Source organism: Anopheles marshallii, chromosome 2, assembly GCF_943734725.1.
Source record: "Anopheles marshallii chromosome 2, idAnoMarsDA_429_01, whole genome shotgun sequence".
NCBI classification, from domain to species: domain Eukaryota; kingdom Metazoa; phylum Arthropoda; class Insecta; order Diptera; family Culicidae; genus Anopheles; species Anopheles marshallii.
This window is the reverse complement of record NC_071326.1, coordinates 64,778,816-64,806,198: the sequence shown is the minus strand read 5'-3', so window position 1 is coordinate 64,806,198 and position 27,383 is coordinate 64,778,816. Positions and strand designations below refer to the sequence as shown.

General features: G+C 42.0%; 1 protein-coding gene across 1 annotated transcript in view; it reads right to left on the bottom strand.

Annotated features, from left to right (window-relative positions):
* Positions 1 to 26: 26 nt before the first annotated feature.
* Positions 27 to 27,383, bottom strand: part of LOC128707027 (protein CBFA2T2) — a 32,621-nt gene continuing 5,264 nt past the window's right edge. The window contains exons 2-10 of the mRNA XM_053801971.1: positions 19,389 to 19,394; positions 12,257 to 12,642; positions 9,563 to 9,709; positions 1,338 to 1,573; positions 1,098 to 1,272; positions 645 to 1,040; positions 414 to 581; positions 229 to 336; positions 27 to 164 (exon numbers count right to left, since the gene is read on the bottom strand). Coding sequence (XP_053657946.1) covers positions 27 to 164; positions 229 to 336; positions 414 to 581; positions 645 to 1,040; positions 1,098 to 1,272; positions 1,338 to 1,573; positions 9,563 to 9,709; positions 12,257 to 12,642; positions 19,389 to 19,394 — 1,760 coding nt within the window. The remainder of the gene's footprint in view (positions 165 to 228; positions 337 to 413; positions 582 to 644; positions 1,041 to 1,097; positions 1,273 to 1,337; positions 1,574 to 9,562; positions 9,710 to 12,256; positions 12,643 to 19,388; positions 19,395 to 27,383) is intronic.

The window sequence follows — 27,383 nt, the reverse complement described above, 5'->3', positions numbered from 1 at the left end:
TTCTTAGGTTTCAGCGGTTTAGTCCGTCATTTTGCGGCGGAAGCCGTACCGTTCGATGTACTGTTGCTCTGCTGCTGGGGCGTAGTCGAACGGGAAGCTATAGACGTACGGGAGCTCTGGGTGTGCTTTTGAAAGCTGTTCTCCGCACGTGATGTACCGCAAACCTTGAAGAGCGGATATATAATCTTATAAGACTTCATCCAAGCAACCGGGTCTATATAGTCCTACCTGATGGTGTTGATCCCAATCCTTGTGCTGACAGAAAGATCCACAGTATCGTGCCAGATTACAGCCGGAACAGGTTTCGTTTGCCTTTCGTCCACAGTTCCAGCAAGCCTGCAAGGTACAAAGATCACTGGTTAATCGGTTTGCATCTCCTAGCGGGTAGATCGAAATTCTCAACTGAATATTACATTCTGACTACCACTCGAAATGGGTGGCTCTGTCTCATCGGCGCTGTTGCGATGTATGTCAGCGTACAGCTTCTCCATCTTTAACCGTTCCTGAGCGATCATCTCCAGTGTTCTTGACTCTGCGGCCGCAACGGCACGCTGAATCTCCATAACAGCTTGCCGTTTGACCTGCAAAAACCATGCCTATCATTTACTATCTGAGAAATTTGTGAGGATCTTTCCTCTCCTAACCTGATTCACAGACTCTTCGGCGGTGCGCCGGAACTCGGATATTTTTTCCTCCGTTTGTCTCTTGATGTCCGCCATCGAGGTGTCCTGGTGATCTCGTGCATGACTGTTATCGATACCACGCTGCTGCAGTATGGAGATCGCCCGCTTCGTTTTCTCCACCATTGCCGAAATGCAGGTCAGCATTGTGTGAATGTTTTTCCACTCCTCTTCACCACTGGCTCCTCCAATCGAGCCACCACCTATACTGCCACTACCACCGGTACCATTACCGGTGCTGCCGCCACTGCTGCCACCGCCAGCGCCTCCGCCGCTTCCGCCGCCAGGTGGAATTCTAGGTGGTCGATGAGATTCGGTAGACCCAGCTCTTAAATCCCGATCGTCTCGGTGAATGGAATGCTGTGGAAGGTGGACACAGTAAGTATATGGCCCACAAAACACATACAAAACACTTACCAAACCATCGGAATGTGGATGTAAGCCACCGTTTTGATATTCGAAGAGAGCTGGATGGCCGGGATACAGTTGGGACGCGCCGGAGGCCAACAAAAGCGACGGATGGGGACGTTTGGTTGGCGGCAGCACGTAATCACTCCATTCCGGCGGCCCTGTCGAATGTGTGTCGTATAAGCTGAAACAAGGAATGCTGCAATATTAGGTCTCTTCCTCGATGTCGATGCTATTCACTGTACTCACTTATCAGAAGCTCGTCGTTTCAGTCCCAACCCATTTACGGTTGCACCGGCCGCAGGTCCACCGGAGGCAGCACCACTTGCAACGGCAGCTGCTGCAGCTGCCGCGGCCGCAGCGGCAGCTGTCACCGAGGATGCGAACGTTCCCTCGTGTGGCAAGAATATTTCGGCCGTTTCGGCTAAGTTCTGCACGTACTCCATAACGCTGCTCTCGTTGGATCTGACGTACTGGGCAGATGTCTGGAAATGGAGAATTACGGAACGTTAATGTTTTAAGCTCGTTTATTTTTCATTCCTTAGATTCATATTCGTAAGTTCTGTAACTGAAATACTAATACTGCTTTGTAGAATAAGAGCTTCTTCTCGACAATTCTTTAAGTATTCTTTCTGAAATGCAAGGTAACTTAGCATAAGTTACTCAAAGTAAATCCGATAAATCCTGTTCCTGTTCCTGAGCCAACATCATAGCGGAAGCCAATAGAAGTACCGAAGCCGTCGAACAATAATGATAAAGTGCAGTCAATGTACCTTCCCATGATCACTTCGCATAACTTTTAACGCAAACAGCTTGGACAGTATGCTGTTATTGCAAATTTAGCAACCAACCCCATAGGGGTGGGAGCAAGGCAAAAACCACCCTAACCACATGTTGTTGCCTGTAACAGCTTGCTTCGAAAACTTGCCACCACTGGGCAACGGTTTGGGAGTGCAATAATCTGCCAATTCCAATGTCTCTTAGATTGTTCCGTTACAAACAAAAATAATTTAAATAATAATGAAATTATTATAGTTTATATTAATTTAAATTTTTTAAACAGGCTGCTGGAAACAATAAAAGTGGAAAAATGCTTTCACTTTTCATCCTGCTCTTTTGTTATGTCTTTCGACAGGATAGCTTTTTGCAATTCGATTTTGTTTGTGATAAAATTATTTTAAAAGTAGTTTGATCAAGTATTAATGTATGAGAAAAATGAATCGTTATTTAATTTTCACTTTTAATTTCATGTTGAAGTTTACTATTCACATTAGTAGCGTAATGTCTAAGCAAGAAAACTTGGGTTTCTGAACGGTATCGTCTCGTGTTGTGCTTAATAAATCTTTTGATAAGAGTTTTTCATACGAAACTTTTGAAATTTTCACTTTTGAAAACGTTTCTTATTTTTGTTCATGAGACGCACATTAAAAATGGAAAATTTCTATTAAACAAACTTTTAGAAAAAAAGCCTATAATTTTTTAATCTTAGTTTTATTTTGTTAAAATAATGTATGCGTACTTTGGTTTAAAATAATGTAATAATGTTGTACTACATTATAGTTCTACCGAGTGCCCTGGGATAAGGCAAATTGCAAGCAGGAAATGTTTTGCAAGATTTGTACAAAACTCAACACAACGATGTTGATAATACGTCAAAAGTGATGAGTAATGCTCACGCAAGTAAAACTCTTTACACAGTCCGGCGTCCGTTTTACTCCACGTTCAAAGCTCAACTGATTTATTTCACGTATTTACAAGTTTGACAATTCGCTGGCAGTGTTGCCAGAAAAACAGAAAGTTGTTATTTACATTCAACACTCCTCCTAAATAACTACTGTTCAAAACACATAGTTAATTCGAGCACATTTGGATTTGCTTCAAAAACTTCCCTATCTGAGGCGCAGATAACGGCTTTGTCAATGCATCTGCTATCATTTCGCTCGACTGACAGTATATCAGCTCCACAGTTCTCTGCTCGCATAATTCACGTATGAAGTTCCTTTTCGTATCGATATGCTTCACTCGCCCACTCGATCTCTCTGCAGTAGCAAAGCATATACAACCTTGATTGTCTTCGTACAACACAATTGGCATGGTCTGTGGTTCGTTGAAGTCTTCTAGCAATCGCCGCAACCATAGCACCTCCTGACACGCCAACGTTAATGCATTGTACTCTGCTTCCAGTGACGATAATGCAACACTCGCTTGCGCTTTGCTGGTCCAGCAAATTGGTCCACCACCAAATAAGAAAACAAAACCACTCGTAGATTTTCGTGTTTTCACATCGCCTGCCCAGTCAGCGTCAGAGTATCCTCTTAAAGTCCAATCATTGCCGGATCCGAACTTCAACCTAAAGTCCTTTGTTCCTTTAAGGTATCTCAGGATTCTCTTTCCAGCTGTCCAATCACTTTCGTTGGGATTTTCCATTTTCCTTCCTAATAGCCCAACACTAAGCGATATGTCAGGTCTTGCATTTACTGCTAGATACAACAACGCTCCTACCAAACTGCGGTACAGAGTCTTGTCTTCAAACATTTTACTGTCATCGTTAACCAGTGAATAGCCGGGGTCCATTGGAGTCTTAGCAGGATGCGCATCTTTCATTCCGAACCTCTTAATTAGATCTTCTATATAACCTGTCAGTCGCATAGTATACACTCCGTCTTCCTTATGAATCTCGTAACCTAGGAAATGTCGAACGGGACCAAGCGAAGTTATGTTGAGTCGATCTTTTAGGTCAGCAAAAATTCGATCAATTGTTGCTTCTTCTGCACATCCCATCAGTAAATCGTCTACGTACACAAGTAAATACACTGTAGACTGATTTCCACGAAGTACATAGAGACAAGGGTCGGAGTCACATTGTACAAATCCAAGCGTCGACAGAATTGCATGTAAAGCCTTGTTCCAACAGCGGGCTGACTGTTTTAATCCGTAAATGCTTTTCTGTAGCCTGCACACCATGTGTTCTTTTCCACGAACTTTAAATCCCGATGGCTGCTGCATGTACAACTCCTCCTCGATAGTGCCATTGAGATAGGCCGTCTTTATGTCGTATTGCTTCAATATTAGCCCCTTCTTCACAGCTATTGCTAGCATCGTACGTAATGTTGTTTGTCGAGTAACTGGAGCGAATACTTCCGTATAATCAATGCCAAACTTCTGCGTGTAGCCCTGAGCTACAATTCGTGCCTTGTGTCGCACTATCTTGCCCGTCTCATCCCTTTTCAGTTTGAAAACCCATTTCGCTCCTATGGGCTTCACTCCGACGGGTAAGTTTACAAGCTCCCATGTTTGGTTCTGTCCATGGGCTTTCATTTCTTCAATCATAGCTTCTTTCCAAACAGGGATTTTCATCGCTTCATGATAACTTGATGGCTCTTCGTCATGAGTGACCTTGCCCACAACAAAGTCCTCATAACGTTTGGGAAGAACGCCACGCGTACTTCGACCTTCTTTTAGTGGCTCTTCAGAAGTGTCACTCTCTTCTGCATCTTCATACACAGATATAGTTTCTTCGGATTCTCCCACAGATACTTGATCCGTCCAATCCAGTTCAACAACTTCAGTCCGAGCTTCCACCGGCACGTTTTCCACAGTGCACTCCTCCTGCTGTTCGGAGCCATTACTTAGCTCAAGAAAACGGGCATCACGACTAATGATCACCCGATCTTTATCGATGTTTAGAAATCTATAAGCCTTATGCTGGTCCGAGTAACCTAAAAAAATAAGTTTCTCCGCCTTCGCATCGAACTTCTTTCTTCTTGGGTCGGGAATATGAACGTAAGCCTCGCTTCCAAACACTCGTAGTCTGGACAAGTCCGGCTTTGACCCAGTCCAATGCTCGTAGGGTGTACGGTTTACTACTCTTGAAGGGAGTCGGTTCTGCACATAGGCTGCTGTCATTACAGCCTCTCCCCAGTACCGTTTCGGCAGTCCAGCATCAAGCAGCATACAGTTCGCCATCTCTTGCAAGGCTCGGTTCTTTCGTTCAGCCACTCCGTTAGATTGTGGTGAGTATGGAGTGGAATATTGTGCGCTTATACCTTGGGACTTATAAAATTCCTGTAGAGCTTTAACCGTGTATTCGCCTCCCCCATCAGAGCGAATCGCACTAGGCTTCCGACCAAAGGTGTTTTCTGTCCAGCGAACATATTCGACGATCTTATCGGCTGCTTCATTCTTCGTTTTCAGGAGATAGATCACACAGAAGCGACTAAAATCATCAATAATGGTCATGAAGTATTTGTAACCACTTGGGGTAGGATTCTCCATCGGTCCACATATATCAGTGTGTAAAAGGTCCAATGGTTTCTTGGATTTGCGCTCGGTCACTAAAGGAAAAGGCTTTCTGGATAGCTTCCCCTTCAAACAGCACTCGCACACAATCCTTTCTCCGCAATCCTTCACATGTAAACCGCTTGCTAACCCTTTATTCCGGATTGCCGCGACAACATCGATACTCCGATGACCGAATCTCCGGTGCCAAGTATGTTGACACTCTTCTGTGTGATTTCCTCTAACTTTCAAACACGCCTCTGTAATCTTCATTTTGTACTGGTTGCCTTCCATATCACCAACCGCGATGACCTCACCCTTACCACACTTTATTTCGCAACCGTTGGCATTAAAAACGACGTCAAAACCTTTTTGTGCCAACTTTCTTACTGAAATTAAACCTCCCTCTAATCCGGGAACATAAAGAACGTTTTCGAGGGTAATGGCGATGCGTTTACCTTCTCCAGTTTCACCAAAGATAATACCGTGTCCGCATCCCGCCGATTTTACCTTTGTTCCATCGGCCAGCACCACGTCAGTCACATAACCGCCTTTGAACTCCGTAAAAAACTCGCGATCGTTGGTCATGTGACACGTGCAGCCACTATCTATCGTCCAAGCGCCAGGAATCACTTCCCCAGCAACAAAACACGCCGCGCCATGAACAGCAGTATCATTCCCTGTTGGTTGTTGCTTAGCTTGGATACGCTTAGCTTGCGCAGGTTTCGAAGTCTTCTTATAGGATGGCCGTTTCTTACAATTTCGCTGGAAATGACCAGGTTGGTGACAATAAAAACATTTCAACTCACCACGATCCTTTGTTTCAACCTTAAGGACTTTCTCCTCCTTACAGTTTACTCCTGGTTGACATTCGCGCTTCATGCTTTCTTCTCGCAATCGAGCCAACACCGATTCCATAGTGACGTCTTCTTGAGGACAGGTCTCCACCGATGTGACAAACGTGCTGTACGACGGCGGCAAAGTCCGTAGAAATAAGATGATCCGTAGCATTTCACTCAAATCGACGCCGGCGTTGTCCATTTTTTCGTAGATGTTTTCCACATATTCGATATGCTTTTCCACATCAGCATCCTCGGCCATCATTGTAGAACACAATTGATGCAAAAGCAAAGCTTGGTTGCCAATTGTAGCCTTTTCGTGGTAACAACGTAGATTGTCCCACATTTCCTTGGCTGACTCTGCTTTCTTGATAAAGCGCAACTGGTTGTCTTCGACAAACATCGCAATTGTATTCCTTGCCTTTGTGTCCTTCTTCTTCCATTCTGCAAAACTGTCGTTCTTTTCGTCTGGTATAGGAACCTCGATCACTTCCCATACCTCCTCTCTCTCTAGCAGCGTTTGCATACGGAATTTCCATGCGATGAAATTCGCATTGTTCAATTTCGTAAAAATGGCCTTAACGGAATCCGCCATTTTGTACACTTAGTGACGCCGGTTGTTCAGGAACTTTATCTTTTCTTACGATCACGAAGAAAGAAATAACGCGCAAACTAAATACACTCGCTTAGCACGTTTCGCAAATTACTCAAACTAGCAATTTTCAGCTCCTGGGCCCATAACCTGATGAGTAATGCTCACGCAAGTAAAACTCTTTACACAGTCCGGCGTCCGTTTTACTCCACGTTCAAAGCTCAACTGATTTATTTCACGTATTTACAAGTTTGACAATTCGCTGGCAGTGTTGCCAGAAAAACAGAAAGTTGTTATTTACATTCAACAAAAAGCCGTCATATTACAATAAACAAATAAAAAAATAAACAATATAATATTTTGTTTAATTAAAAAAACGCGAATCAAATATTTATAATTTCTATATCTTGAGCCTGAATGAATAATGAATTATGAATCTGAATCTGAACCTCCTAAAAAAATGAAAATTTTTAAAATTAATGTTTTTATCATGCCCGTACCTATCTACATGCACTAATCAGATTAAATTAATAACTAATACAAATTATAGTAACTAATCTACAATTAGACTCCTATGACTGATTCTAAAATTTCAACTGTTTAGTTCAGTAGTTCTATTATCGTGATATTCGTTTCCGAAAGCCTTACATTGTATTTCAACACACCCATCGCATGAGCTCGAAGCGCATCTATTGACCCGAATGGAATATAGTCCACACGCGTAACAACACTCCACCAATGCACACTCCGTAAGTAAATCCTCCATTTCCAATCCTATTGCTTTAGAATCGGTTTCGATTGTTCCACAAATTTCGCACATAGAAACACACGCAACTGGCCCAGACTAAGCTCTCGCGAAAAGCTGCGAGCAATTCACGTAAAACCGCACACGACAGCAATCGTTCATCGGCGGGTAAAGTGCTGTGATGGTGGATTCGGGTTCCCACACTAAACAAAAAATGCTACTTGCCAGGTTTGAGGAACGCCACAGGGATGAGAAAATGCGAGAAAAGAAAAAAAACACACACACTCGCATCCACACGGAAACAAATTCTCTGTGCGCCACGCCGAGATAAAACGAGCGTGTCACAGCTGCACGGAATACACCGAAATTTGTTTTTCAAAAAGATTAAAATCGGAAACAGTGTTTTCTAACTGTTCGTGCATTTTTCGCCACCGGTTACGGCCCCTACCGCAACCCCCCTTCCCCCTCCCCTATTACGCTCTTTGGTTGCCTCCATCGAATTGAAGAGGGTGGATGGATTTTGGGTGGAAATTCTTCAAACTTGCGTCCTTACACGACCTCGAAGCGTTCACCCTGCGGGCACAGCATAGAAGTTCTTTCTTTGGAGAATTTAAAAAAAACTCCTCCCTCCAGCACCCCCAACGGGGAAACTCAGACGGACGCGTATGTTCGGATCGCACGGCATTCAATCGGTCGGTGAAAATCTGCGTGGAGCAGTCTGGCGTCCACGAAGCGAACCAAGAACCAGCTTGGGAAAAGCTTCCAGCGGTTCCAGCCAGGGCCTTGCAGCGTTCGTCGGATGCGCATGTATGGTGGCGGTGTACCAGGAACAACGGTTTTTCGCCCGCAACGTTTAGCGGGGGGATATTTTCTTTCTATTCTTCCGAATTTCCACCATCTCTCACCTTGCGTGGCATTTGAGCAGGTTTGTGGCGCTTGTTTTCTTTCCCACACCGTCGTCAATCATCAGTGCGCTCACTGTGTTTCCTATCCGGGGATCGGAGGCGATGGCGATGGCATCGCGGTGCAGTCCCGGACGGGAAGTTCGTGGCGAAAGGAAAACCCAACCTAAACAGCAACAGAAGTTGGCACGGATAATAGTTCCCACGAGCGGTCTGCGGGTTGGTGATAATTCGCTCCTATTTGCGAAGGCTACATTTTTCATGCACTGAGTAAGAAGGCGTGTGCTGGGTTGCTTTTTTTATTTTATTTTTATGCTGTGCACAAACACAGTAGAGATGAGAATAATCACTCTTTTCAATGATTTGAATCGGAGTCAAAGAGTGGGTTTAAAGATTTGAAACCTTTACTCACTCTTTTGAGATTCATTAAAAAATATTACACTGCATTTATGTTTTTACCACTCTTTTGCGTTTATACTCACTCTTACTCTTTGTGCCGACTAGAAACTCACTCAGGAGTGAGTAAAACTGTTTTATCACTCTTTGGATTATAATCACTCTGTAAGAGTGAGTAAAAGAGTATTATCACTCTTTGGATTATAATCACTCTGTAAGAGTGATGATACTCTTTTACTCACTCTTACAGAGTGATTATAATCCAAAGAGTGATAATACTCTTTTACTCACTCTTACAGAGTGATTATAATCCAAAGAGTGATAAAACAGTTTTACTCACTCCTGAGTGAGTTTCTAGTCGGCACAGAGAGTAAGAGTGAGAATAAACGCAAAAGAGTGGTTAAAGGAGTCATAAAAACTCTTCGTGCTGATTTATATTCATTCACTCTCTCGAAGGTTTCAAATCACTCACTCACTCTTACTCAGCGTGCACATCTCTAAAACACAGGTTATGGCAGTGGACTGCTGGGTACACTGTACACCACTACGTCGGTAATAGTTAGATCGCATATTTGTTTACTATTTGTTGTCTATTTGTTTTTCTTCAAAGGGAATTCTTGTTTTTTCCCTAACTAATGGCAAACGATCGTACTAAATAATACTACTCGTACACACTGTTGCTTTTCAAACGGGTGCATGTAAGAATATTGTGGTCCACTCACCTGCTTGTTTGATCGTGCAAGAATGTTGATCTCTCGCTGCAGTACCGGAACGTGCGACTTTAGGAACGGTACGACGTTGGTTCGTAAGGGAAAATTCGTCGCTTCCTGCACTGCTAGTTGAAACTCATCCACAGTGATGGCACCGCTCTGGTAAGAACAAAAAAATGGTGCACTCAGGTACAATTATTTGAATATTTAACACTATTTTATAACTTTTAAATTAGATTCTTTGACCTCAGAATTCAAAGTTCTTACAATTTTTTGGTTTGGATTTTATTCAACTATCAGTTACTACAAATTATGAGGTGGAATAAAACAAGAACGAAACATTTTTTTAAAATAAATCCGGTTAATATTATTTAAGATTTTTTTAAAAAATATTTTAAAATTATCATTTCGAGAATCATTCGTTGAATTCGTGGCGTTTAAAATATCATCAATTAAATGCTCATTATGAATTATAAAATTCTGATTCTTTTCTTCGTGATTCTTTTGTTTGTGCCATAAGGTTTACTATGTTTGGTCTTAGGTAAGAAAAATTCCGGACAATAACTAGTATAACTTGTTTAACTACGATTTAATTGGCGGAAGAAACGTAAATGGTGTTATAAGCTGCTGAAATAGTTCGAATCGTATGCTTTCCAAAATGAGCGAGTGAACGCAAGCTCAAACCGACTAGCTTACATAAGTTGCTGTTAATCTAGCTCCAACTTGAGCTTAGTTAAGTTAACAATTTGAACTCGTATGAATTTAATTGAAAAATATATAGATATTAAAATTATTGTTTTTGATCATCTCTGAAGATCACCTTTGGCAGCAAACTGTATATGCTTTAGAACACAGTCACATATCGTCTACGAAAACATTACTTTCACTATCATTTTCCATTTGTTAACTGCCTAACTGTCAATAAAAAAATCATTAACAACTAATTTAAGTATTGATCTAACTTAACGACTAAAAGTTACTAACTAGAATGAACAGAGGACTATCTGTAAGGTTCTGCTAAAGTTGACCGCTATCTCAAATTGTTAATAAATGAGGTGAAGATATTTATGATTTAAAAACAACTACCCATATTAAAAGAAAAACAAAAAAAACCGGATCCTATTTTTAAATAATATTAATATTGTCGTTTAACTAACAATTATAAAAAAAATGCTCATTGTATCTTCTGGTAATGGTAAAAATAGAGTCTGCGAGTCGAAGACTTTCAAACGCTATCAGCTGTTCACAGGTGGTAATAATATTGATATTGGTATTGATAAACCAGTGAAGCCTGTACCAAGGATAACAACTCATTCGGCATTGAACTGATTCCAGACATTTAGCCCATTAGACGATGTATGGATGTGCTCAAACACTTGAGCAATGAATCTTTGAACTTTTTTTTTGAATTTTTCTTCTGAAATTAATAATCATATTTTTTACAGTATACAGTGTCCTAAATTAACCACAGTATTGGCATCTCCTTACGTTTTACCCAGGATCCATGGGCTTGAGTAGGATTTCGCACAATATCAACTTGCTCAAAATTATTTTCATTGGCCTTTTGGTTAATGTTTGGTGTTTTAAAGCACGTTTTCAATTTTTCTAAGTTTGTCTTGGGGAATCTCTCCGTTCTTTTCAGCTTCAGTACCCATCATGCTCGTTTGAGCTTTGAGCTACATTGCGCCTAGCGCTCATCTTACTGAACGCTTTGCCCAGCTCATTAGAAAAAGTTACTTGACCGAACACTACACTTGACTTTAGTGAAATCACTCTTCATGCTGAATAAGAACTTACGATATTACGTTGATAATGCCAATAAGGTAAGATTGAGCGTTGGCAGGCATGTGCGTATATGGTAATAAAACATTTGATTACGCTTTAAATAATAAATAATACACTGCGTACCAAAATGATAGCCTCACCCAGTGTTTTCGCCTTACTCTAATTAGAAAGGTCATATGCCAAATTTAGTTTTAAATATATGTTTGTTTTACGTTTAGATTTCATTATTCAGTTGAAATTTCATTTGTCTAGAAAAACACAACAATTAAAGACTTATATCAAAATAACCAAAAATAGGGTGAACCAAAATGATAGCCTCACCTGTGAGTATCACTCAAAATTAAATCAAACAAAATATCAAACTGTGTCGTCAGTAGTAAAACTGGTTGCTCTATTGGAGATTTGTAATAAAACTTCAAAATGACACGCACCATTCCAAAGAGTCTTTATGTGGGTTATTGTCTAAAATGTATTTGCGGTGCAACGGAAACCTTAATAGTCCAGATGTTTGTACTGACTTTTGACGAGATTTGCAACGTGAACCACGATGTATCTCACGACTCAATTTTGGAGGTGACTCTGTCATGATAATGGAGCGATTACCATTGCCATCGCCATCTGATCTAGCCATTGTTTCAACACGTATGAACTACAATATGTACATAGACATCTTGGAAAATAATTCGAAGCCATGCATGGACCATCATAATCTTATTTTCCACCAGGAAAACGCTTCCGTTCATTCCAGCAAGATGACTTAAGTGCGGCTATCATTTTGGTACTCAGTGTATAATACGATGTTAATATTATTGGGCGCATTAATTATTTAAATTATTTAAAACATGTAATTAAACTCAAAATTTGTAAAAGCTTTCAAACAAAAAAATTTGACCACCTTTCGAATGTACCAATTACACTTACCGCTAGTGAAAGAACCAAAGAGCGCACCCGATCACCGGTGTCGACGTTAGCATCCTGCCCGAACTGAACGAGCGCACCAAGGAACCGACGGATCTTCAGCAGCTTGGCGGTGTCCTGCTGGGCGGCGGCAGCAGCAGCCGCTGCAGCTACGGCGGCCGCGGAGGCGGGCGTGATGGCCGGTGGTGGCGTCAGGCTGCCGAGACTACCGCCACTGCCATTGACAGTGCCGGTTGGTGATGAGCTCCCGTGGCGATTGACTTGTGATGAGGCCGATCTTGGCGGTACCAGCGTGCTGTGATGTTGCGAGATCTGCGGCGAGATGGGCGACCGGGGTGCCACCACCCGTGCCCCCTCCGGTGAGTCCGGTGTGCGGCATTGTTCCTTGCCTGTGGTGCGTTCCATTCACGGTAGCGTTGATTTCATCGAAAGATGCAAAGGTGATGCGATGAAAAAGAAGAGACGAGAAAGAAAATACCAGATCAGTGGGGAGGATCGAAGCGAGCATCGGGAGTTTCGGGAGTAGAAAAATCAGTCAATGTTCGTGACAGGACGCCGTGTCGTTGGCGTTGGGCACTCCCCGGTGTGTTGGCTTCGGTGACAGCGACAGGGTGGTACCTGTGGTTACTTTCGGGATGAAAGCGAGTGTGTGTGCCGTTGTTTGTCTATGTGTCGGTGGGTGTGCATGGGAAAAAGAAAGAAATTAATTGAAATTTCAATCAAAATCGGTACAACGGGCGCTCTCCGTCACCGTCGAGTAAACGGTTAATTGTACGCCAGTCATACTGGCCCCCTTTTGCTGGCCAGCGTCGAGGAAGAAATGAATGAGATGGATGGGAAAAATGGGAAAGGTGACCAGGCCAAGGCCGCCGTGCAGCAGAATCAACCACACCCGATGGAGACGCCTGGTGACGCTCGTCGTTCGGAGTTGGGAAAAATATTCTACCCCACCGCTCAAACACACACATACACCCAGTTCTCCGAAACGGATTTCCATCATCCAGGTGCACGACTGGGAAAGCGTCCTTTTAGGATACGCTTTACACGGGTACCCACTGCCCCTGCACCGGCTTACGCCACATCCGACGGTCCGGTGTCACACACACGCTACTCCGGCAGAACTGGAGCGTCCCGGGAGGTGGAAAAAGCAAATGAAGCCTTCATTCATCTCGGTCTCGCAACTATTCCAGCGATAGCCTCCTGCCACTTGAAGGGCGGAATAGTGAGAACACTATTTTCCCTCCACCTGTCCGCTTGTTCGGTGTTGCAGGTGGCGCGTTCCTTTATTTTTCCCTCTTTGTATGCTTTTTATTCTCGTGTTCGCTTATTCCCCTGGGCTGTTTGGTTGCACGACAATCGGGGAAACTACGCGCCGCACGCCACTCGTGCAACGGGTGCAAATCGGGTGCTCAGCCAGTCAACCAATCAGTTTTGCAACTAATTACAAAACTGTCATAACCAAAAACTTTACCATGAATGGATAATTTCACTCATTCGCTGTGCGCGCCAGGCTGGTTCCGGAAAATGGCGAAAAAATGAGTATGAAATTCGGCAGTTTCGGTAGCAGCACTGCGCTAGCAAAATAGCACAGCTGAGCGTCATCAAACCCTAAGGTGATGAATGTGTAAGGGAAAATAGAGCTTCAGAAATATTTTTTATTGAATTTAAACCATAATTAATGCATTGGTAAAGTCTGCACACATATAAATAACATACATGATAATATATCGTTTGCGACAGCAAAAGTGCATCATCAATTTGACATATTTATTGCTATTGCATACAATCCAAACCACCAACCTTCATCTAAACATGGCAGCACAAATTTTACTCCCAAGATACACTTGCATCTGACAATCTCGTTCGATCAGAAATGAACAAAACAAGAAAAAAAGAGCAATGCTACTAGTGAAATGTTTTGCATCTATCGAACCTATCGATATCCCGAACACTTTCCATTCGCATCGTGTTCGCAACCGTGCGATGACAGGAAATCGGGTGTACTCTCTTCGCCATTTTTTGCTATCGCTTGTTGATGCACTCACCGCCAGGTAGAGGTTTCGGAATCCGCTAAAAAGGACATGACAGCTCAGCGCGACAATGCAAACGATGAACAATTGATCCGACCGTCACCGTTCCCGCCGGAAGCCACAACGTACGGCAAGCGCAATGCCATCCCTTAGCCCGTGATTGTGCGCGCTAAGTGATGCCCCGGAGCAGGAACAGTTCGCGAAGGTGCCGAACGGCACGGTCCCAAACGGTGCAGTTTGCAGCAATGCAATCAAGAATGGTTCGATCGATTGGGAAGGAAGTAAAAAATAGTGGCAAAAATTGCTGTACAAGTGTATTGCCAACACACTCTCTGAACATGACACTTCAACCTATTACGCCGTACTCGGTCCGTGGGCTCGTTGCGATGGCCCAAACATGCTTTCGCCCTAGAAGAGTGGGTTTTGAACCATTTCTCAGCAGTGTTCACATTGGGAAAACAAATATACATCATTTTGAAACTGAAGTTTAGTTGAAAAAGCTGAAAAAATTCTCATAATTTCAGCCAATTCTTTTAAACTCTCAGTAGTTTTAAGAACTGAATTGTTAAAACTATTTAGGAATGGTTGGACAAGTATTTTTTTTTTACTAAAGATTAATCTATGATTAACTTTATTCTAATCAAATCATAAAAATTGTAATATTGAAATGATACTTTTTCCATATATTTTTTACCTTGACTGTTGGAATCGTGTAACTAAATTGTTGTTTAAAAAAGATACATTTCAATTATGAAATATCACAAATTTTGAGGAATTTTGAATCTTTCGCTTTAGGCTCAGCCCTTTTCCAGTGAAAAGAATATTTATTTTTGATATACATGAAGAAATACGATTAAAAATGATTATTGTTTTGTCAAGAGTATCAATCGATGATAATTATTATTATGGACAACCATCCCGTAATTGTGGCAACTTGTATAATACGATTTTTAAATTAACGATTTTTAACGAAAAAACGAACGAAGAAATTTTTTCCGAATCTACAAATTTTGTAGATTACTAAGTGTCATAAATATAGCATATTTTTAGGTGCCATCGATTTGGTAAAGAAATCTTGGACTCAAGTTTAATATACAAAGCTAGTATGTAATCTGATTGAACGTAAAATTGCGTATTTCTTTAACGCATTTGATACAAACTATACGTAATAGAATTTTTGCAATTCTAAAGAAAACCTTAAAAACACTATTTTTCCACTGTGATCCCAATATATCAATGAATAACGACACAATACTGACCGAAGAGAGCAAGGAAGGTATAAAGGCTTCGTAGTACCACAGAGCTTTCCCACAAAGAACGGACAACGCTACCGAAATACGATTGCAAATAGCGACAACATACGAAAAGCTTCGATGTGAAAATTCACAACTGCAATCGATAGCATGAAGCATTGGCGAGCGATAAAAATGGAATGCTGGTTAGACGTATTGCACTACAATGCACGATATTTGTTTCCTCACAGCTCGTCGACGATAGTGTTGAGGATTCATCTGCCAGCCAGATCAACAAAATTGCCGATGATACGTGGCACATCCTTACATTTGGTTGCGTTTTACTTCCCGTGTTTGGCGTGGGTAAAACTCGGCTTCCTGTGTGGCCGCTTTTGCAAAAACGCAAAGCAAATCGGGAGATTTATTGGCTGTAGTGAGTTTCTAGTCTATTTTTTCTGCACTCAACAGACATACTACGACGGTAGCTCAGAGTAATAACAATTGAAATTTAATCCTTCCGTCCGGTGGTACAAATAGTGACACTTGCACAGACTATTCCTAGAACAGGATGCCACTTAATCGATTTGAGTCGCTTCGGAACCAGTGGCAAAGGGATTCTGAAGGGGTGCAAGTGCTGTTGGCGTAGGGGCGATTTTCGATCCATTTCATTCATCCCGATTCTGTCGATCGAATCAGGTGAATCCAATCATTGACAGCATTCCGACGACAGCGCACGAACAGATGCATCAAACACCCCTTTCGGACAACGGTGCCGCAACCGCTAACCTTCACCGCTAAATCGCCCGACAAGCGCTATTTAATTCAAACATTTTTCGATTTAATCAATTGGAAACAGCTTGCCAGTGACAGGTGCCAACGGCTCGGGCTCAGCATTTTCACCGCACGGGTGCCAACCCTCCATCCCATGCTAAAACCATTGCTCCGTTGTAATACCGGCATACAAACGACTCCGTGGCTGCTGCTGCTACTGCTGCAGCTGGCACTCATGCTCCAGCAGACGATGTCTGCTGTTGATCTATCGAAGCTTGAAGCATGCCAGATTGGCATGCCTGCCGACGAGAATGGTATCTGAAGAGCAAAGCGAATATAGCCACACATACACACAGAAGCCAACAAGAAAAAACACAGAAAAGACCATTCCAAAACCATTCCCCATTGACACAACCACAGTGGAACGCAACGCGTCCAGTATGGCGCGCTGGTTTTGAACCCATCACCGGCTCGCTACCGGCAAAAAAACATTGTCCAGTGAAGTGAGCCTCCCGCGTTTCACATTGGCCACCCGGTACGGTTGGCACCCGTACGGAAACAGATGGTGAAGATGCGAACGTTTCTGGTCAGAAATAAAATTACATCCAAGCCCCGGCCGGCCAGACCAGTGCGATCCATATTTATTTTGCCACCCCCCTGGGGTGGCGGTTTTTTCAACCTCCCCATCGGACCGACGGCCACATGCTTTGCACGTGGTGATAATTTTCTAATTTGAAAGCGTCTGGTCAGCGGATGGGTGGCCGGAATACTGATTGATGATAAAAACCCCAGCCGAAGCGATTGATACAAGCTATGGACGTGTAACGATAAAAAAAACAGTAATTGCATTACGGTTCCAAATGCATGAGTTGTGTTACAGATTTGTTAGTTTCAATTAATATTTACATTGTTAATTTCGTACAAACGTGTGGAAATGGTCATTAAATAATGATAAAACGTCTTCATTGAGTCTATTTAAATTTAATATTATGGTTGCACGAGTCCTAGAGCGATATTTTTTACTGATTCATTTCAAATGTTAGAAGCTGAATATATTGATTTGAAAGTTAAGTGTTATTTTGTATTACATTCCCAACGGTATCGGTTACCAAATACTCCGGATTAAACACTATTTATCCTTCGAATTATGTGACTAAATTTAACAATTACGTATAATTCATAAATATGTTGTTGTAATTTTTATCTAGCGCGAAACGTAAATAAAACCATGCTGACGAGATGATAAGGTTTGCTGAATAGTAACTTTATGTATACACTCACTCAACTTTCAAGGGAACAGTTTGACAGAGGACAGTTGATTCATCATTGCCTATTAAACACGTGGTTCAAACTATTCTTCCGATATGGTCGATCTTGCTTCCTATAAATCTTCTCATATCTTAAAAAAGGCCAGAGTGCCTTAATAGTTGCCTTGGTCTAGCCACCACACCATAGCAGACATCACCGAAAAATGGCAATTAGCAGAAATTAAAGATAAAAATCGAAAGTAAAGTGATCTCTGCATTCTCCCTGGAAGTTTGAAATAATCTGACAAACAGTGAAGAAGTGGATAAGATTAACTTTGTTCTGTGAAAGTGAATGTCAAGACCAGCTACACCTAGCTTGTAGGCAAATGCTCAGAAGTAATGAGTAATGAATTACTTCGAAAATGGTTAATTATAATGTTCTTTCGAAGACCACCAGCCAACCTAATAGCGTTCCGAAGTTATTGACAGGCTGTTTTAGCGAAAAGCTCAGCAAGAGAAGTTAATCTTATAAGTTTGAGGCCAATACAGAGTGACATATGGTAGTCAATTTTGCGAAAAATATGTCGTATAACCGGAGAGAACACAAGATCTATTCTATCTATTTATACGCTGGTAAGTAATCCTATCTGTAGGTCTTCCTCTCCAAAACCAATTGAAAAGTTAGGTTAGTTTTTAATTATGTAGTAAAAATGTTATAATAAACAGCACACTGCATATGCTAACATTTTTGTTCTGAGTAGCGTTGGCTAAGGTTCTGTCCAGTTGTCGCATGGCCGCCCTAAAGAACTTCTCATCATTGTAAGTTTCAAGCGAAGCGAAAAGTTTTTTTTTCATCGTCAATTTGTCAATTTGTGCATGCATACATTACAAAAAAGCAATATTCGTTCAAATTACAACAGAAAAACTCCTACCGTCTACTAAACATCCATCATAACGTATAATATTGCATTGACAAACTGTCAATATAAGTACATCTTCAATCGAATAAACCGCAAAGAGCTATCCGCAAATAACAATTCGTTTGACAATAACGCAGAAATAAACAACAGTGCTTACCGTCGCGATGCTGACAAGTGTGTAAATTACATATTCATATTTGTGTAATGCGTTATTGGGGTATAAAACAGTTTGAAGTTATGTACCAAATAAAAGCAAATTGAGCATGCCGGCAATCATTCCTAGACCAAACATATCCATTCGTTCCATTATTTGTTGCTTGTATTAATTAAACACAAATTCGGCTTCTTGTCGTAAAAGCGAAGTGTAAACATCGGTTTCGTTCGTTAGCCACAAAGGAATCGATTCATCATCATTTTTGGAACGAAACACCAATTCCTGCAGCATATATGTCTGATGCTATGTTTTCTGCATTTCAGTTTGCAAAAACTGGACAGAACTACAACCAGAGTATAACAGAAAAAAAATAACAGACGCATCACACCCGACAATATGACGATTTAAACGATGGTACTCACAAAAAAAGAAATTCAGATCCTCAGACCTGCATAGGAGGTCACCGGTACAACACGAAAACATGATCTATTTCTGACCACTCTTTTGCGACTTTGCTTTCGCTTCGTATTGTGATATCTTCAGCGAAACACTCATCGATATGTTCAACCTACAACCAGATTGCATAGCTTCAGGCGTTGTTGGACTTGGAACAAACCGAAAGCAGCGCCAAACTTTCCCATAAGAACACCAAAGCATTGGTGAACGGCAGACATGCTGGTCGGTGGAACAAAAAAGGGGGTAAAACTGTAAAAAAAAGAACAGGAAGCAACAAACCCGGAGCACATGCAGCGTGCAGGAATTGGACGGGTACCATGCTGACCACTGGCTGCTGACAACAAAAGCTGAACGCTCCCGCAGCGGACGCGTCATAAACATTTCGGCCTGCAAAATATTTATTTACGATATTTCCGGCTTTCGGTATCGTGCGGTCAGTCTCATTATAAATATGGGCCTCTCCTGTCTCCGGCAATGTCCAATGTTTACCGTCCACGTGTTCGGTGCAGATCGGATGTCGCCACTACCACCAACCAGACCGGGCCTTTTGTTCCACCTGCCTCCTGTTTGCAACAGCACATATTCGGGTGATATTGGGCGGCTGCGGAGATGAAAGCAACCCCTAGAACAGCATTGAACCTATACACACACACACACACACCTATTGCGTTTTCTGGCATGTGGAGATTCCTTGTCGTAGCCATTCGGATAGGGATCTGCAAACGAAGCGAATCTGATGCTGTGTGTTGCTGGTTGCAAACATTCCATCTGACACGTCTCCGCATTTGTGACTGTGTGTATGTCTCTTTGAAAGTGTTCAATTTGTGTACAAACGTTCGGTGGAACCACAAACAACAGAATGACACACAATTCCTGCCGCCCAATGTGTACCACCTTGCAGCAGTCTGGTCAGTGCAGGGTAACAGCTGGAGCAAACAAACAACACAAGTACAATTATTGCGAAAAATTATGCTAAAATGATGCAAAATTAAATATTTCATCTTAGTAAGTGAAACTGTTATACAACGGAGTGTAAAATATGTATCGGTACTAATACAAAACCCTGCAGAACGTACAAATTAACAACATTCCACCACGTGGTGCGTTGAAATATTTAAAATACCCTACGCCTACTAAGACGGTACTCATTTCATTGAGAAAAATGCTTTCTCAATCGACTGCAACAGGCATGGTAGGCCGTTCTGGCATTTCTGTTTTTTGTTTTGCAAATATCTTCGCTTGTAAATGTGGCCCATTCTCGTCGTTGAATACCTTGCGGGAGATTAAAAGTTGTTGATGACGATCAAGGCATCTTACCGAATGTTCCGGAAGCGGATATGTTGTTTTCCTGCTGCTTCAATAGCCCGCCAGCAATTTCGCGTGTCTGCAACAGATACGATACTGATCGAACGATTTTTACGTTACTACCGCCTAGTACTACCACGCGGTAGTAGTACTCAAGTGTTGATGTTTAAGAATTTTTAAACATCTTTTCGTGGCGTAGCTGCTTTAGGGCAGTGGGTTTATGTGTTGCTTTACTGCCCACGCTACTTGTTTGTTGTAATTCAGAAGCACCAAGGGGAACAAAAAAATCATATAAAGGGCGAGATTTTCAACGTCGAGAGGAGTTTACGCCGCACAGAACCTCAAATATAGGGCAACAATCAAAATAATGACTTAGATTTAAAAATAGGCGGAGGAGTTGAAAGTTCTTTTGCTTATGTTATGAAAGTTTGTTTCTTTCCTAGAATAAAATTTAGTTTCCTACATCGTTCCGGGAGAAGTTTGATAAAATTTGATTTTTTAAAAATATTTTTATCCTTATGTGCAAAGACATCTGAACGGAGATTACAGTTTATGAAACATTTCTTCATACTTTCCAATACTTAATATTTCTCATATTTCATACTTTTATTTTTTCCATCATCTTGGCTTATGTAATTGACAATTTTAGAACGACGGATTAAATGTTTGTAAAAGAGAAATGCGAGAAAATATATTTAATAATAAGAAGCTACTATACTTATGTGTGAATTATTGTCTTACTCAGTGATCAATGGAATGAATTGCAGTGTTATCTTCACACACTAGCACTTGGTAACGATATCTTACCAAATGTAAGAAAAACCTACAACTCATGTGTTTCCCATCGGCATAGATAAGGGCCCGCTTGCTCAAGGTACCATTTCTGATGATTGCTCTCATGCATAACATCTTCGCTCGATAAATTCACGCTTTTGTCTTGCACCCGATTCAGCAACGCCGGCTATACCGGGTGAGGGATTAGTGAAGACAAACATGGGACATATGCAGACATATTGGTCCGTGCACCGTACGCTACGAAGACAGATTACGACTTCCGCTTATTTGCATGATTTCATCGGCATCCGTCCTGGGCGAAAAGTGAACCCAACCACCCGACCGGACCCGAAGATCAACGTCAGGGTGTTCGGGCGCTCTAATGCGGCAATTTATGGCAGTTTACATTTGTTTTGCAGATTTAACCATATGCGATATCGCATTCGATCCGAGGTTGATGCCGATACCGATTGGTCTGATCGGTAATGGTAGGCAGGTAATGGAAGAAAATGGTAAAAGATGAATATATCTTCTCCAAAGGGATACAGCATGTGCCACAGACGCAAGTAAGAATTTATCTCTGATCCGGGATGACAGATTTCTCGCAAGATGGATTATACACAGACATTTTATTTTTACAAGTAAATTGAAGCTTTTTTACTGCAGTAACAAGACAAAACAGTTTGTCAATAGGACTTAAATCTAAATTATAAAAAGTGCGCATAAAAACACGATATTTGAACTTTTTGATGCAAATAACTCAAACTGCAGTAAACATAGCAGACGATGAAGAAGAAAGAGGTTACGTTTTAATTCTATAAACCTTCTTATACCATCCGTAAATTTCATTCCCAAATTGGCCAATTTTAACCATATTTACATAAGGCCCGTTCTTACATAAAATCACGTTGCGTGTTGATCAATTCTGGAGGACTGTACTCGTAAAATGTGGATGAAATCCATAAATAAACACATCACCGGCTCGCAATTGTGCAACGGCACAAAACCGGGGCTCGATTGTTCCGTTTTTAGCTGCAGCCGTGTACATGACAATGAATGCTTCCACGTACGTGTAATGGCTGCCCACAAGAGGTTGGACAAATCGTTACATTAGGTGGAACTATTTTTACCACGACCTTCTCTCACCTTTCCAGGCAGAGGAGTGTCCGTTATGCAGGCACGCTGTACACATTTACTGACAGGAACAGGAATTAATCGATATTGAATTGAAATTGTTTCGACGAGTCTTCCTACGGACATCTAAAGATAGTTTAGAAACAGAAACCTGATTCTTCTCCAACTGTCGTAGGGTGTACGAGTGACACACACACACACACAAATAAAAAATAACACACCTCCATTCCCAGCTGAAACTGGCGTTCTGTGGGAAAAATATTCTTCACAAATCATTATAAATTGGCATTGTGCGCTACGGAGATGTCAGTGACAGTGTGTCCCACCGGCTCTAGAAACCCTCGTGCATTGTACCGTACATACGACGAAGGCTGGCAACAGGAAACGGAAACCGATCCCGATGGTCGAAACCCACCGAAGGAAGCTTAGACGAACAGGCAAAACAAGCGGCAGTGGAGCTGCACGTGGCAACAGCTGGCAGGCATGTCCCGAAGAATGGTGCACGTCCCGAAAGCTTCGACTCGACCGGCCTGTGGCTGGCAGTGAAGTGTATTCATTCACGCACACTAGAACCCGTCCGCTGCAGATGGCAACCAGCGCCGAATGGCCGAATGCCGAAAATGGATGGAAAGGTTACGAAAGGCGATACGGCGCAACGGAAACGCTCATGAAAGGAGCTCAGCAGCAGTAAGGAAGACGGTACAACCTTGGCCGGTTTCGGGTTTTTGGGGAAGTTGACCAACGGCCACACGTTACCCACGTCGGACGAGATGGACGGTTAGTGGGGGGACGGGTGACCGTTTGCTGTGCGCGAGGGTTAATCACTTCTTAGCCACCCGGCACCGTGGGCTCGGGTGTTGAAGCAAAGAGCCAACACCCGGAGGGCACGAAACATCGACCGGGCGCGCATTTCATTACGGCCCACCAGTTCTGGCAGGAGTTCTGTTTTCTATTACTTTTCCACCATCTGCCCGGTTGCCTGCCTGCCAAGGGTGGTGGATACACTCGGCAGACGGCAGACACTCACAGTCCTCCCGGTTTTCCCTCACACGCGCAATAGCCATCTGGTACTGATGGCGTTTGGAGAGAACTGCTTTGCTGTGTGTGAACAGGCGAAGGGGCACGAATTGGAAGCACTTGGCGTTTGTCAGTGGCAGCCGTGTCTGTGGCCGAAAGCCCTGGAATGGCGTTGGTATGGAAGTACGGTTTCTTCTGCTACCCGAGACGCTGGCTTCCGGTTAATGTCCGAACGCGCGAATGCCTGGTTCTCTAGAATCCTCGGGTGCTGTGTAAGGAAACGCCATCGGTTGGTTTCTGTCATTATCGACGAACGACCGGTGCGAGTGACTTCTGCTGCTGCTGCACTTTAACGTTACACCAAACCGTTGTCTGTAGGTGACGTAATGCAGATTTGCTTCCACAGTTCCAACGACTGTTGAGTTGAATTAAAACGTTCGATGCAGAAGATACTCTCTTGCCATGCTGAAATGTTACCATATCATGCGAACAATGCATAATTTTGGCAAATTTAATTAGTAAATACAGCGGTGTAAGGTACTGTACATAATTCCTACGATTTAAAAATACAAACAATATGTACTGAAAAAATACTGTAAATACATTACAATATGTACTGAATATGTACTCGAATTATTAACGCTCACGTTTCAAGTAAATGAATAAGGTGTAAGTCTACAAAAGTCGGAACGTCCTGGTCTCGACATTAACAGTACTGTAGATATATTTTAACAGTTTGTAGGCAAAACTTGCCTGATATAATTTATAAATTAAGTTAAATTAAAATTAAATCATACAATTTGTTTTTATTGATAAGAGCAAATCCATATACCGGATTTGATTTTACTTTATAACAAGAGCCTGTTTCGCCTAATCCAAATTCCCGTTTCGCCTAATCCAAAATCGAATTGCGATGATTGTTTAGAGTGCATATCTATGAGAAAGACAAAATTTTAATTATTTCAGCATCTAGTTACCACTATTAGATTTAAAATTCTGCAATAAATAAGTCTTATTTCACCTATCAGTTTATTATTTTGTGTGACATTACCATTTGAAAAAAAAAACACACCCGAATGCTAACTGGAATGAAATGACAATGACTTACAACAATTTGCAGTAGAAAAGTCAATAAAGGGGACGATATAAAAATGAAAGCAATTAATTGAGTGATAGTTAGTCTAAAAACAATCACTGGCGAAGGAAATAATAGTTGGTTCAATTGTGTGGCTCACTCAGGATTAGCTAGACAATATGAATTTGCCTTCGCACCAAGAGAAGGTTAATAAATTAAAAACACTTCACCCATTAAATCAAGGAAAATGCAATACTAATTGAATTTCAGTACATAATCCGTAAGCGAGAAGCGAGAGTTTGTTTTTCCCCATCATTCTAATGCAATCTTTTCCATTATTTTTTTTATTTTAACACTAAAACAAAAAAAAATTAACGCTTAAATTTCGTTAAATTTAAAGCTATGAATATGAACTAATACATGACCAACGTCACGTAGACTTTAAGTGCCAGAAACCATCCAATCAGAAATGTATTCATTTCAATTTATTTGTTCTTTATTGAAATAAATAAACTGAACTGATATTTAACTCAACTAATAAAAAAAACGTATGAACGTTTAAAAAATGCAATATAAACTAATTCAATCTCCACATTAGATAATCAATTTCGTTTTTTATCTTAATTTTCATTTAAAACATTAAAACTAGACACGTGTTTGATCATAAAGTTCGGAGAAATGCAAAAAATGCTTTGGTATTTTGTTGTAACTTACTAAGTTAATTTTCTAATACACTAAACAACTAAACCGTGTTTGTATTAAATTTGAACAGCTTTAAATTATGCTGCTAAAACCACAGGCAAACGCCAACTGGGTGTTAGAGGCTCGTTGTGAAATGGCCCGAAGGCGCTACCAGTAAGTGCACCGAGCGGGAAAATTTCCAGCTGCTTTTAGCCTGCACATCCGCACAACCAGCATCAAATTTTCCATCGTATTTACCAACCCAGCATCGGAAGCTGGCCGGCGCCATTGCATCGACATCCCACTATGTGTGTGTGTGTGTGTCTATGTGTAGTGTATTAAAATATTTATTTTTCTATTTTATATAAATTGTACGAAAACAATGCCACATGTGCGCCCGTGTTTGGGTGTGGTTTATTTTTGGGCATTGTCACCAGAACGCACTGTGAACGGTGAGAGGTTTTCCCACCCACCCCTAGGGTTGGGATGAGATGGAGGAAAGGGGGAAGGGGGAGTTTTCGTTTTTTTGGGGGCAAGTACGGTACCGTAACAGCTGGATAAACGATGTGGCCATTCAAGCGAACGTTTGAGTTCGACCGCACGGAAAGGTGCTGGAAATTGGATGCCGGCACAAGCACTTCGCTAAAGGCTGCGGCATAGCGATGCAGTGAAAGAATTTAAAATAGCCTACCGCTAAAAAAAAAGACATAATAGTACGCGCCGGAGTTTATTTTCCATTTAATGCTATTTTAATTCACAATATTTCGACAAACCGTAATTTCATTCCGCAAGCGATGTGGAAAGCGTTGTTCAATTAAAAATGTACAACCGAGCGTTGGAGTTTTTGTGGGTTTGTTTGTTGCTTTAACCAGTAGAAGGAACATGCCCAAGTTGAAGGCAATAAAAAAAGCAGCAAACAAATTGCTAACTTGCAAAACTTTCGCCAAAGGTTTGTGCGGTTTAATTTCCGCTCAATTGCAATAAGTGGATAAACGAAACAATACCACCGGGAGAACCAAACAAAAAAAAAGGAATGGGAAAATGGCATCAGGGAAAAATTACTGCCGCCTTTGCTAAGTGATGAAGAAAAATCCTATCTCCGATCGCCCGGCACATGAAAACGCGTTCGCTACCGAGCTACCGAGAGGATTTATCGCAATGCCCCGAAAATGGAAGGAACCGGTCCGGCATCGGGCGTAATATTTCCCGCGGTGAACACGCGGAAATTCCCCAACCACCGGGCCAAAACCCGGTGGGAAAATTCATCGATAGCATCAAAATGTGGCAATAAAAATCGCTCCATCTTTCTCACCTCACCTCATCGCGTCCTTTGCGTGATTGGTTTTGCTCGCTCTCTCACGCTCACTCTCCTTTTCCTTCTTGGTACACGAAAAGCTTACCATCGTTTTTTTTCCTCCTGCCCAGCCACACACCTTCAATACCCATCCCAAAGGGGGTTGATTATGTTTTCCTTCCCTGTGTCGGTTGTTGCTTTTTTCTTCCCCTCTCTTACACTCTCTCACTTCCCCTCTCCCCCTTCCGCTCCATATTACCATTTGCAGACGAACCTTGGCCACCTTCAGCTGGCCGTGTTCGCACACCGGAGGGCGATTTTCCGTCGCTTTTGCATTGCCTCCTTGAACATTGGGCTCGTGGCCGCCCTCCTGCATCTGCCCATGGCGTGTTGTCCTGCGGCTTAATTTACCACCCGACAAAAGCGGCAAACCTGGGACCGGGCGGCAAGGAAGGAAAGAATACGAGGATGATTTTGCAGATGGATGCACAACACTCACACCGGCCGTCATGTTTCCCATCCCGTGACGGTTGGTGGGTGGTTTCCGTTTGTTCGTTGATACTGAGTGTTGCTCAAGTGAAGAGGAAGGGAGGAAGGGGAATGTTCCGTCGGAAAAGCGGCTCCCTTTGGACCCCTTTTTACTTTGGTTGTTTTTCTAGAGTTTCTTTTGGTTTTTTTTTGTGCTCGTTCTTCCGTTGTTTTCCAGTTTGTCCTTTTCCCCACTCCTTATAACGCCATAACCATCGGCATACCATTCGCACGTGAAGAAACGTAGACAAACAAGCGTGTGAAATGAACACAAATGCCATCGGAGGCGTTTGCTATGGGACAATGTCGGAACCCTGAACGAGAACACTCATTTTGTAACCGATTTGATATTTTACACCAAATCTAAAGTATTGCATACCATTTTCAGCTTTGATTGTTAACTTCAACTTGTTTTATGTTTCGTTCACTTGTTTGTTAGCAGCTAGAGACAAATAATAAAATATGCTTCCTGTAGCAAATTAGCTGGTGGTTGGAGATGTAGGCAAACTATT